Source organism: Octodon degus, unplaced genomic scaffold (genome assembly GCF_000260255.1).
Source record: "Octodon degus isolate 3935 unplaced genomic scaffold, OctDeg1.0 scaffold00183, whole genome shotgun sequence".
Lineage (NCBI taxonomy): Eukaryota > Metazoa > Chordata > Mammalia > Rodentia > Octodontidae > Octodon > Octodon degus.
In genome coordinates, this window is record NW_004524759.1 from 2,704,712 (window position 1) to 2,718,070 (window position 13,359).

A 13,359-nucleotide genomic window follows, 5' to 3' on the forward strand; every position below is an offset into this window, starting at 1 on the left:
TTTTTTTTTCATTTTTGTTTGTTTTCCTTCCTGCCTTACAAGGAAATGTTGATTTCTTCTGGTAAGACAGATCCAAGAAAATTTAGCATTTCTAAATTCCTGGTGTTATCTCTGATGCCATCTTCCTGTCTGCAGTGTTAGATTCCATTCCTGCCTGAGCCATATTCTAACACAAGTATGAAAACCCTGATTACACCCTGCATGTACATGGTCTGTAGGACCAACTGAGGAGGCAGCATGCTTTCTTCTCACCCCATATTTGTAAAATCCCTCCTAGTACACATCAACCAAATTCCACAGCCATTATTGCTTATCCCTCCACTGACTCTTTACCTGAGCTAACCACTAGTGAAAATCTGAGTCACAGCAGTGCCGCTGCAGGCTATGAACGCCAGGGTCTTGTGTTTCCCTGACAGGAAGTGGCCAAGTACTCACTCATGACAGCAACCCAGCTCAAAAATTCTCTGGTTTAGTCTGCTTCCCATGGATACAGGATGTAAAGCATATTTATCAGAACTCTAACAAGAAACAGATGGCAATATTCAAGATTTTAACTAAAAAGCAGATAATAAAGGGATTATTATTTATTTGAGATGTGCAAGGCTGAATACTCCAGGGAGGGAGAAGGAAGCACTAAGATCAGCAACAATGAAATCCTGTACTAGGTCCGTGAGAAAAGAGGAAGAATAAATGGAGCTACATGAAAACTGGAGCCATGGAAGAAAGCTCAGAAAATGAGCCACATGAGAGAGCAGACACTGCCAACCCTAGAATGTGGGAGTTGGTAGCTGAGTAGGGCTCTGGTTTCTTCTTCTTGCCCTCAGATGTTCTGCTAGGGTCTACATTATGTGGTCCATGGGATCAACCTCTAGGACAGGATCCCATGGCAGACCATAGCAAGCATTCAGATCCCAAGGAAGTCTCAGTGGAGACCAAGGGGAGACAGGAGATAGGAGAGCCCTGAAGAAACTTTGAGCTGGTACTTCACTGATTCAGCCTTCACTGTTCTACTCAAATGACCTAAAATTAGAATCATTCTTAAAATTTGTAGTACGTGGTAGTTCACTTGATCACAGTATTTTCAATAAGAGTGCAAAATAATGAATTGTCTTATGATCTAGTTGTCTCAGCATTGTTAATCTATAGAGAAGTAGCAATTAAAAAGAAGGATATGGATGCCATAGGAAGAATATTCCTCAAATTTGCACTAATCTTGAGACATTTTTAAATCTCCAGAGAGATCCATATCTGTAATGAACTATCTAACAGTTGCTACCAGTTAGAGCTTCAACATCCTGCTGCACTCTGATTGTGAGTGTGTGAGAAGCAACTACAACACCCAGATGATAAGGAAAAGGAAAGAGACTTCATGAGTTGTGTTCTGGACAATGAATGCATGCTTCAACTATTGTCTGGCTTACCATGTGGTGACAGGGACTCTGAGTAAGCCATCCTGGGACCAGGGGACCAGCAGGTGGACACACCCACTATTCAGTGAACAAGAGCACTCATCAGTGCACTGGAAGAGCTGAACAGTAGCTGTGTTGAACTGGTTGGCTTGAGTTTGAGTATCACCCAAGCTTTACTTGCTATTTACACTAATCTTGACCAAGTTAGTTAGTTGATGTGTTAAACCTCCACAGTTTCCTAAATTTCTGTGAGAAATAGGCAGGTCTTCTATAATACCTGATATGCTGTAAGAAACTATGATACTTCTATTATTATAATTAGCATTATCTAGTAGTGTAGTATGAGCATCATCTATTATGATAATTATTTAATCAAATAATGGCTTTTGTTTCCAGAATATGGTTAGAATATGCTCTAGATATTAAAAGCCATTTCCACTCAGTTTGTTTCCCAAACTGCCACTTGCATGTGCCCCTTCTTTTAATACATAAGAGCTTGGAAAATTAGGAGTGAGAAATTCTTACCCTTGCTATCTTTATATTGATAAAGATATGTTTTATTTAATTTTGTCTTGATTCCCTTCTCAGTGTCTATTAACTTATACACAGTACAGAAATGTAAAAATAATCACTTATTTTAAAACTAATATACTTAATCTTCTTTATGAGTTGTTGCTGAAGCAATATTTCAGGAATTGAAGTGTACCTTTCCTGTATTCAGAGGCAGGCAGTCTTAGTGGAAAGCACCAATAATTCCTTGGCCCCAATTTCCATACCTTGGGACAAATATTTAGCATGAAGCTTTTCCATATATATCCTTAACAATCCTATTAGGCACTTTTCTTCTAGTTTTCTAGTTGGCCACCTCAGTCCAAAAGCAATTAGAGATGAGAGTTGGGCATTTTGAGTTTAAATACGTGGGATAAAAAGAGCTATTTTCAAAGTAATACTTGTTAGAGCTGTGTGTGGATGGCCTTCAAAGTCTCCTGCAGTAGTAGGTGGGGCCCCTTCAGAGATGCTGAATCTAGAATATGTTTTCAAGAGTGTGCAATTGCTAAATTGGTCTATTGATTGGTTTGAAACCCACCCTAAGCCTCATAACCTTGATAGTATATCAAAGAGACAGAAAAAAGCTGCCGCTGTCCCTTGCTGGTTGCCTGCTTTTCCGTGGACCATTTCACCTCTGTGATGCCCCTCTGCCAGGCTGCCCTACCTTGGAGCAGCCAATTATGGACTGAAACCTCTATAAACTATAAATCAATTAAACCTTTTCTCCTTTAACTTTGAGTGTCAAGTATTTTGTCCCAGCAATGAGAAAAGTAGCTAAGACAGTGCTATGCTTACTTGCATAAAAGAAAAGCCTTCTTCCTTAGGCTGCTGTGTGAGGCATAGTAGTATTTGTTTTCATTTTAAAAAGAAGAAGAAAGAAGAAAGTCCTGAATTTCTGTAAAATTATTATTCCTTCACTATCACTGAAAAGCCTAATCTTACAATGATGTGTTGGTAATATCTGCATTTTAAAAGAAGAATGAAATTAAAGAATGGTGTGTATAGAAATTTCTGAGGAAGGCTCTAAGGTACAGGGTGAATACAGGAAACATGGGCAAGAGAATGGGGACTGTGAGACAACAGAGGAAAGTCTAGGATGTACGTGTCAACAAAAAGAGGCTGTAAGGAACAACTGCCACTGCTCAGCACCAGCACCTGCACTGCCCTCTGCAACACACACACTCAAGTGTCATTGTCTCTGCAACTGTTTCCTTACTGTGCAGAAAGGACCATAGAATCTCCAAAGTGGAGAAGCCCATGGTCTGCATGTCGACTGTTTCCCTCACTGGCAGACACAGACCCCTCGGTGCTCCAGCTTGCAGTGCTTGTGAGCTGCTGAGCAAGAGCCCTGATGAGAAGCTTGGCAGGACCAGAGAGTTGAGTACCAGAGCAGCAAAGCCCATGAAGGACGTGGCCAGCTGCTAAACATCCGATCACCTGTGTGACTGGTGCTCTGAGCACCTGCTACACAAAGCATGCAGGTTATGCAAGCAGTGCTTGGTGCTTTCTGCCATTACCAGTAAGTGACATTGGCCCACTGTCCTGGAGTAGAAATATGAGCTCAGTGTAATTGTCAATTTTAAGATCATTGGAAAATTCTGTTTTGTTCCTCTGTGTGTACTAGATATAATATTACAAAGTTGGAACATATAAGAATTCAAGTGTACTTACCACATAATTGTATATATGTGCTGATGACATTGGGCTTAATGTTCATGCCACCACCCCTCTCTCCCTTGTAAGTATAATGCACTTGTGATTTTGTACTTTCCTTTCTTGTGCACTTTGCCTGCAAGTTTAAAAAAAAATTGAAAAGATACATCATGCAATCTTTTTCCAGCATGCACATTATACACTTGTGTATAAGACTGAGTCATATAAAAGAACCAAACCTGCTGCTCTGTGTGGAGCTGTTCATACACAATAGGAAGGATTTTGTATTTAGCCTCATTTTGTATAAAATGCAATATAATTTGGTTTTCACATAAGAGCAATTATTGATAAAAGTTATTGATACAAAGTTCCTTCAACTTTAAAAATTCATCAGAATATTTTGTAAGAAAAATGAGCAAACAAAAATATTATTGAATCCAAAAGCACCTTTTCAGTAAATTTGTAAGAATTAGCATTGCTCTATTTTATTCCTGTGAAACCATTGAATAATGCTGTTATTTACTTTAGACTGAAGAGCTGCATGTTAAATAATTTATTTGCAGAATTTAATTTCATCTTCAAGAATAATATTCTTTTGTTATAGTGTAGCTTTCCAGGAATGAAAATTTTGTATTTTAATGTTTCATGTTCATATTATATTGTCTCACTTCCCAGCCTAATCTTGGCTAATCTTAATGGCAGTAAATCTTAATGGAGGAGAACTATGATTTAAAGCAACTGCAAGAGTTGTGATTGAAAACATGGTGACTATTTTCATTTTAAAAGTGTACCACAGTAGCATACACCACACCATGCGTTATTCTCAGAAGTCTCGCCTTCTGTTTGAACACACTCATCTGATTGCTCTTGAAGCAGGGTCTGGAGTTCTCTTTCCTGAGTGTCTTTGGTTGCACAGTCATGGCTGCTTGACTAGATCCAAAATGTTGAGTGCTGCCCATTTTTACTTTGAGGAAGAGCCCGACATCACATGCTGTGAGATCTGGTGACTCAGATGGATCAGAGGGCACCATGCTATTGTTAGGAGCCCCCTTTCTGTAGCATGGTGCTCTGCAGCAGCATTCACTGCACTTTCTGTCACACCCCCTAGAGACACCCAGGGATGAAGACTCCAGAACTACTTTGAAGTAAGGGGAATTCAAGACAATGTGTCATTTACTGCAATAAAATTTTTAAATTTATACATTCACCATAAATATTGTTCATGGCAATATAAAATGGAGTACACAGCAAGCCATGGGGCTACTCAGGGAATTTATGGGTGGAGAGCTATTGTTGGTCTACAGCATGAGCATCACTTATACTCAGGCTTGGCCTCTTGAGGACATGGGAAAAATGGCTTCTACTATATATCTTGACTCAACTTGGCTTCACATGAAAAGAATTCAAGGCAAGGTAATGACCAGTGATTGTCCTCATGTCTCCGACAGCACCTGACCTCTTGAGGCTCAGCGTGATGATCAGCAAATAATGAGGGATGCATTGCAGATAGTTCGTGGGGACTCAGGACACCCTGCCTGGAACTTCTCCCCAACCTTTCTTGTCCTTGGAAGATCTCAGTAAAATTGCAACTGAGAAAAGGAAAGACTAAAGAGTTAAATACTTCATGTGTTTCAGAGAGGAGGAAAATGCCATTGAATAGTCATATACCAGCTCTAGAAAACTGGCATACAGAAGTCAAAGTGTATACCAAATACCAATGTTGAAAGTTCAACTTTCAACACAAGTCAAAATGGTCCTGGAGTGTTGAGCAAGACTACCTAATCAAACAGGACCTGCTCTCTAGGAAAGGAAAGCTGTGCACTGCTGTGGCCCTATCCTGGGAGGTATCACTGCTAGGATCTGTGGAGAGTCCTCTCCCAGGTCCTGTCTCCAACAGCAGAGCATGGGGTGCAGGCTTTGATCTGGCTGGAGAAAGGTGCTCAGCCACCTCATGCCCACAGATGTCCTGGCTGTGCAGGACAGGAAGAGAGGGTGAAGACTTGAAGGACTGGGGACCCTGACTCTGTGTCACCATATTTCTGGGTGCAGATGGGCTTTGAGTGAGCTGACACCTTCCAGACGCAGTACTGGCCTCTTCCTTCATGACCTGGGAACCCTATTTTTTTCACTGAATCTCTTTCCTCTTTTTAAAATAGATGTTATTTTGGCTGGTTCTTAGAGGATGGAAATCCTATATTCTGACTTTAGTATCATGTTTACCTGGAAGAAGTACTGTAAAGGCCTTTAGTGTGAATTTGTTTGTTTCTTTTCAAACTGCTTTCATTCATTAGGTAAGGCTTTTTTAAAATAAAACTTTCATTTGCAAGCAAAGGTTGAATAAGAGTGACAAGCCAGGCTGCTGTCAGAGCCGGGCCTGGGAGTCCCACATCCTAGCAGAGTACCTGTCCTCCGTGGACCAAAACGCACACTCTGTGCACTTAGCCCAAACTTGCATGTAGCAGACTTGTGTAATTGTAATGATGATTTTCATCCCATGTGATTCCCGTGGAGACATGTGAATCACCACTGACCCCAGTATAAGCAAACCAGTATAGTGCCTAAGGGGCATATTTAATACTTTGAGAAGTAATAGCATAACTCCCTACTAGCATTTCAAACATAAGACACTTGCAGAAATATTGTATCTTCCTCCAGGAAACATGAAGTCCATCCTGGTGATGTATGAAGATGATGCCGAGGACTGGGCTGTGTACCTGAAGGCACTGTTTTCCCAGACTGTGGAGAGAAAAGGGATCCTGCTGTACAGCCTGGAGGGCTTCTCCCTACAGCACTTGGAGTTGCTAAGCTTAACCTCTTACAAATGTAAGATTATAGTACTATCCAGCAGCGTGCTTAAAGACCTCACACCACAGAAGTCTGAGTTTCTGGAGAAGGTTCTGGACTCGCCATCCTGTGTAGTCACCCTGCTGTGTGGGCTCCAGAGCGCCACCCCACTGTACGAGTCACTAAACATCTCTGCGAGCAGATGGGAGCTATCCACCCAGCAGGAGCCTGGGGAATACATCTCCGTGATCCAGCACATCCTGTCTGGAGGTAATGTCACCCCAACCTTGGCTTAATTTTAGTTTTTTTTATTTTTTAATGTTTAAAATATAAAACTTTTCCTTAAACCAATGAAGAGCTGATTTTAACATACAAAGTAGAAAAATGGAAGCCAACTTCACGAGTGTGTTGTACTTCACAGAAATTGTACTACAGACTCTCATTTTGAGATTAGTTCCAACCTTGTATGAATTGTCCTGATGTTAGCTTATAAATCTTTCCTCAGGTGGCCTGGGTGGGCCCTGGCAGGCCAAGCCTGGTGCTATACACCTTGGCTCCAGACTCCGGGCTCCAGCTGGGACCTGGATGAACTGCTGTCTTTCCCTTGTGTCTGCTGTCAGCAATAGCTCAGGGTTGGAAGATCTGAGTGACAATTACAGAGCTTCTCTTGTGCCAATATTTGGATGATAGCTATTATTTAATGAAGTGATGTAATTCCAATCATGCAGCCAATGCCTAAGAGAATGAAACCCAGGTTCCACTCATCTCTAGTCCCACGCCTTGGTGAGGTTGGGAACTGGAAAGCCTACAATGCTGCTGTGGGGCTCTGGTTGGCCTGGAGTGAAGCACGGGCTCTGGCCCACTGAGTCCTGGTTTTCCTGACCCAGGAAAAACCTGGGCTTTTCTTGGGTTCTTGTCATCCTGCTCCGTCAAGCCCTGGACGGTTTCACCACTGCACGGAGAGAGGGGCCACAGCTGATCCCAGAAGCTGGAAGTTTCTTGGAGCCCTTAATTTTCTGGGAATGCAGAAATGTTCAGTGAGAACATCGCCCCTTATTCCAGATCCTGACTAGAGCCAGCCAGGGGGGTTGTCTCTACTGTGGGACTCAGGCTGCTCCATGTGCTCCATTGCACCCCAGCTCTGAGCTGTGTCCTGACTGAGGTTCTCCTGCCGGGCTGCCTCTGTCTGTGCTAAACTTCATCTATGTAGGCCTCTCCAGAGCTGCTACCACCTTCTGCCATAGCCTGTGGCCTTTATGGTGCAGCAGCCACAGCCCAGCCCAACCCCAGGATTGTGGAGATGCAGGGACACCTGTGAGTCCCAAGAGGAATGCAGGAGGCCCTCTCGCCACCCTGAGTGTGGGAAGAGCCCAGAATGGTGGTGCTCTGCTCTGAAGCCAGCATTCTTGGAGGCCAGGGCAGGAAGAGCGCAAGTGCAGGCTCAGCCTGGGCAACTTAACCAACTGGTGACACCCTGTTTCAGGAAAAAAGAAAAAAGGTAGCAGATGTAGCTCAGTGTGAAGGCTCTGGATTCAAACATCAGTGCCACAAACTCTTTTGAATTCTGCAACCATCTCAAATGCAGTAATTTTTAAGCCTTGCTTTAGTTACCAGTTGTTGTGCAACAAGTTTCTTTAAAATTTAGTGACTCAGAAGTAACAAGAAAGGAGGACAACACCCAGTTTCCACGATCAGGAATCAAGGAGTGGCTTGGTTGCAGGTTCTACATGGGGCTGGGTCCTGCAGGGGTGGCCATGCTGTCTGGAGCTGCCTTCAGGGTCTGCTTGTATAGGCTCAGAAAGCGGGCAGTTCCCTTACTCACTGTGTCCTCAATCATCTCTAGGCTGGGTCAATGGCACCTTAGCGAGCCTCCCTCAGGAGGGAGGGCTTCCTGAGATGCAGCACTTCTGAGTTCTTGCACATTCCCAAGCCGTTTTCTTGCCTCCCACTTGCAGTACAGACTGCTCCATCCCATCTCCTGGCCTCATAGGACTTGGAAAGTTTTCACTTTCTTGCCTGGGAGACTGGAGGAGTCTTCATTCTTGGACAAACCCAGAACGCTGCTAATTTGTTACTTCAGCACATCTAGTGCTCTGAATTATCTTGCCCAGAAGCACTGGTTCTGTTTTCATTTTTATTTTTCCCTAAAACTTTGATTCAAGTCTTATTTTATTTCAGGAACAATTATATCTTGATTTATTTCTTGCTGTGTCTTACAGTGGTTTTACTTGGGGAGGGAAACATTTCACTATCTTTTCGATTTGTTTACCAGTGATTTCCTCTACCAAGTCTCACTAATCCTTTTAGGCTCCATTAAAATCTAACTCACTGTGTTTGCACTTTCACCCTAAAGTTTTGGGTTTTCTACCTGTCTCCCTGTGCACTGCTTCCCATTTCCCTTTTCCAGTCACATGCACTGGTGGGCTTTTCCTACTACGTCCTTGGGCTGAGTGCTTTCATTATAATCTTGTTTTTCTGCCTTCTCTGACACCCTGCATGCTGCACTGTACAGTTATTTCCAAAGCTAATTTTTAAACCTTACATTTAAAATTTCATAGTGGAATTATTAAGTTAATTTCTAGCGATGTGGTTTTAGTATATGCTCTTGGTTTCTTCTCTCTCTCTCTCTCTCTCTCTCTCTCTCTCTCTCTCTCTCTCTCTCTCTCTCTCTGTTACCAAGCATATTAAGCTTCTTACTGTTTTTTGTGCAAAACAGAAATTTTACAACTGGAAAATTAAGAAAACCTCACTACAATGTATGTAAAACACAAGTAACTGTGCACTGCTTTCACCCCTGAGACGAAGAGCCCTGGTGCAGGACAACAAAGCACCATCACACAGAGGATTCCTCTCCTCACTTTGTTTCCTGCAGGAACTCAGTTGGTTGGGGCCCTTCCCATTGTAATGTCACTATTACTTCAAAAGTTCAACGCCAGTGCTTTCTGTTCATTTTATGATGGCCACCTTTGGGTGGCTATCAAAATGCTATTCTGTGATGTTTTCATGTTGTGTTCCTTTTCATATTTGATACAAGAAAAAATGACACTTTATAGAAAGCACAGTGCTACTTTAAAAACACTGCTATCTCTCATAGAAAAAATGAGCATGTTGTATGGAAAGGGTGTCCAAATGCGGCACCACAGGCTCACCTAGAAGAATGCCGTGTAATGTATGCTTCAAGCAGTTTCCAAATTGTGCATAGCAGACTTTCACATACAGGTTGTGTCCCTTGATAAAATTGTTACTAATTCTGCAATCTACACACTAATGACTTTGCTTTACTAAACCACCAATGTGGCTGATGCACTATTACCTTCAAATTGCCATTCATATTGAATGCATAAAAGGTGAAAACAATAGGAAAATGGGTAAAATAGGACAAAAGATATGGGATTTGATTTTTGCTGTTCCTTTTCTAGTTTCCTCTATCTCATAAAGAAATTAAACAAAGAATAAAGGAAAGCTTTTATTCTGAAACATTCTATGATAAAGAGAATAATAAAAATGCCAGGGAAATCATGAAAATAATTAAATGTTTAATATATTCACATAGGCAAAGATAAATCAGTGGAAATTTTATAAAACTTAATGAAAGAAAAAGATATTTTATAATTAAGGCTCCAGAGGAAAAAGTTTTTAATATTAAAAGAGTTAGTAATTCACATTGAGTCAAGTATTTTATTTCTTTTTAGGAAATTAAAAAAACTAAGCTTTCTTGTTCCCTTACTTCTTAAAGTGGGAAAAATTGGGTTGCTTCTGTGTTTCCGGCTTGTGCAAGTGTTCTCAGGGCTCAGACACATTCCTTGCGTTCTTCTGCCTTCAACTTTCGGCTCGCAGCCCAATTTTCTTTGTCTGGTCACTCCAGCTCTCCAGGTCCAAAAGAGAGTTGTTCATACACAATACAAATGATCTGATGCCAAGGTTTAGCTTATAAAATAGGAGGTCAGCTGTCACCTTGGCATAATCCCTTGGAAAGGAGCGTTGCCCTGTGCTGGGAGACCCTGTCCTGTGCCCCTCTCTGTTGGGCTCCCTTCCGCTCCTCTGTGTCTCAGACTTTGCTTTGGCTCCCCGTCCAAGGGTGGTCACCACCACCAACTTGCTTCAGGGTTGATTATGACTATTTTCTTCATAGAGAGGAAATGAGCTACCAGTTTTTCCTAAAGAAACAACACTGAGATTTTGTTTTCGTGTTACCAAACCAAGGATTTCTATTAATTTGCTTGATTAAACCTGAGGAAGTTTAACAAACTGTGGCCCTGTGGTAGCAAAGCAATTAGAAAACCAGAAAGCACCGCCCAACACAGCAGAGACCAACGCTGCAGGTCGGAGCACCGTCTCTGCGCTGCCCCTGCCCGCGTACTGACAGTGGCTCGCTGGTGGCTCTCACCGCCCTCCAGGCCCAGCCTGCCAGAGGCACCGAAGTCTAGGTGCGAGGCTCGACTCGGAGTTAGGTTTTCCACTCAGTATTCTGCTGTGAACGCTTTGGGTCAGTAAACTGAAAGGTTTTAGAACCATCTCAGTTTTCTATTTTAGACACTTTTTGTTAGCTTTTTTCTAAGATTTTGTTAGCTCCATAGAATCACAGGAGGCAACACTTATTTATAATATTACTTCCAAAATTTCTGCTGTGTGAAATTTTATGGCTTTATAATTTCCAAAACCACTTGCTTTTTTAAAAAAAGCAATTGATGAATCTTCTGAGAAGTTTGTCAATTCCATTGATGTCAAAAAATAACCTTGGGGGCTGGGGAAATAGCTAAGTAGAAAAAGTGCTTGCCTGGCAAGTGCCAGGTCCTGAATTCAATCCCTGATACCACAAAACAAAACAAAACAAACAAACAAAAAAAACCTTGGGTGCTGGCCAAATAGCCCAGCGGATTAAAGTGCCTGCAAGCAGGCACAGGGCTCAGGGTTTTGATCCCTGGGCCTGCCGTTCTGGCCCTGCCCCTGGGGCACGCTGAGATGGCCATTGAAACTGGGCATGGTGGACTCTGTAATCCCAGCTCTTGGGAGTCTGTAAACAGGCGGGTCACTATGAGTCCGATCTAGTAGTGAGACCCTGAACACCCTATAGACCCTTCCCTAAAATACAATAATAATAATAATAACCTTGACTTTAAAATAATTTTGTTATATTCCTTATCTTTATAGTATATTTAATATTTTAAAATCTATTTCCTTAAAGTTTTAGAATGCTTAGCTCTTAGATATGGAGCATTTCTATTTTCCTTTTTTACAATAAGTATTTATGCAAAAAATTATCTCTAAGTACATTTCCTGTACATCCCCAAAGTTCCTACATTGTTTAGTTCTCTTCATTGTTTAGCTCTATATATTTTCTAAACTTACTTTGATTTCTTGAGAAATTTTATGAATAATAAAAACAAAGATGGGATTAAAATTATGTTTCAGAGTTTTATTTCGTGGTCGGAAAGTATGATCTATGTTACCCCAGTAGTTTGATATGTGTAGATCTGCATGTGTTGAATGGTCCTTGGGGAAAGCCCACCTATGTGGTCACAATGCGTGATTGTTTTGATGACTCAATGCCTTCTGTTGCTAGTCTCTTGTGGAGTGTTTTTGCTTCTATACTGATTAAAAAGATTGGTTTATACTTGTCTTTTTTTGGTCATAGCCTTGTCGGTTTTGGAATCACAGTAATGGTAGCATCCAGTGATGACTTTGGGAATACTCCTTGAGGAGTATCAATGTTAGAACTTCTTGAAGTTTTTGTAGAATTCAGCAGGAAACCTGGCTGGACCTGCACTTCTCTTAGCTAGAGGCTTATTTATTGCAGCTTTGATGTCATTTCCTATGATTAGATTATTCCTGAATTTAAATTTATTGGTTTAATTTTGATAATTCATACATATCTAGAAAACTCTGATAAATCTTTGTTATTTTTTTGTTTGTTAACCTATTTATTTGTGATAGTGTGATATTGGGGCCCCACACTAAACTGTGTTTATGTCTATTTGATCTTTTATATCAAGACATGCTTGTTTTATTAGGTTAGATGCACCATTGTTTGGTGCATATATGGTAATAATTGTTACCACTTCCAGTTGGATTATTCAGTACATGTGCTGCTGAATAGAGCACCCAGTTGAATTATTCAATTATCCAATGCAGTGGATTATTGATCAGTACAGTGGTTCCTCATTTCTTAAACATTTTTGTTTATGAATAATTTACTTTGCAAAGAAAAGCATTTGGCAATAATACGTTTTTGTTTACAAACTCTACACCAGGTGCTAAACATGACTATGGTCACTTTTCCTACAAAAATACAAACATTGCTATCTTTTCCAAAATTGTACAAATTAAGTTTGTGAATCAAGGTACCACTGTATGTGTAGTGACCTTTTATTGCCTGTTTTGATCAATTTTGGATTGAAGCCCACTTTGTCTGAATATAAAATAGCCACACCTGCTTTTGTTCAGGTTCTTGTTGCATAGAATTATTATTTTTCATTCTTTGATAGACTTGCAATATTCAGCAGGCTAATATCACATTACAAAAGGTAATGTGATTTTTAGACTTAGCATTGCAAGTAAGTTTTAAGAAACTACCACCTGTGAAGTTAGGTGCAGTTTAAACACAAATCCTCCTCTCTTACTAACTGTAAAAAAGGAAGATATGATTTTATTCATGTAAGGCCAGGAAGATAGCTATGTAGAATAAGCACCTGCCTGGCAGGCACAGGGTCCTGAGTTCAATCCCCAATACCACAAAAAAAATTTTTACACATGTATTTTAACATGTATACATGTTTATAGATTAATGATTAAAGATTAATGATTGGCTCCCATTAAAGCATATATGAAAGAACTTGGCACAAATGCAAATCGTTACTACCTTTTCCCTACTTGATTTTTATTTTTAAAAAATATATTCCTTAACATAGGTTAGGTTCTTTAACATGGGTTATTTAATATATGACAGCTTTATGATTTTTTTAAC

The 13,359-nt window shown here is 40.8% G+C and overlaps 1 protein-coding gene across 1 annotated transcript in view; it reads left to right on the forward strand.

Annotated features, from left to right (window-relative positions):
* The window catches only part of Bank1 (B cell scaffold protein with ankyrin repeats 1), a 323,433-nt gene that overhangs the window by 38,389 nt on the left and 271,685 nt on the right, over positions 1–13,359 (forward strand). The window contains exon 2 of the mRNA XM_023703868.1: positions 6,267–6,665. Coding sequence (XP_023559636.1) covers positions 6,267–6,665 — 399 coding nt within the window. The remainder of the gene's footprint in view (positions 1–6,266; positions 6,666–13,359) is intronic.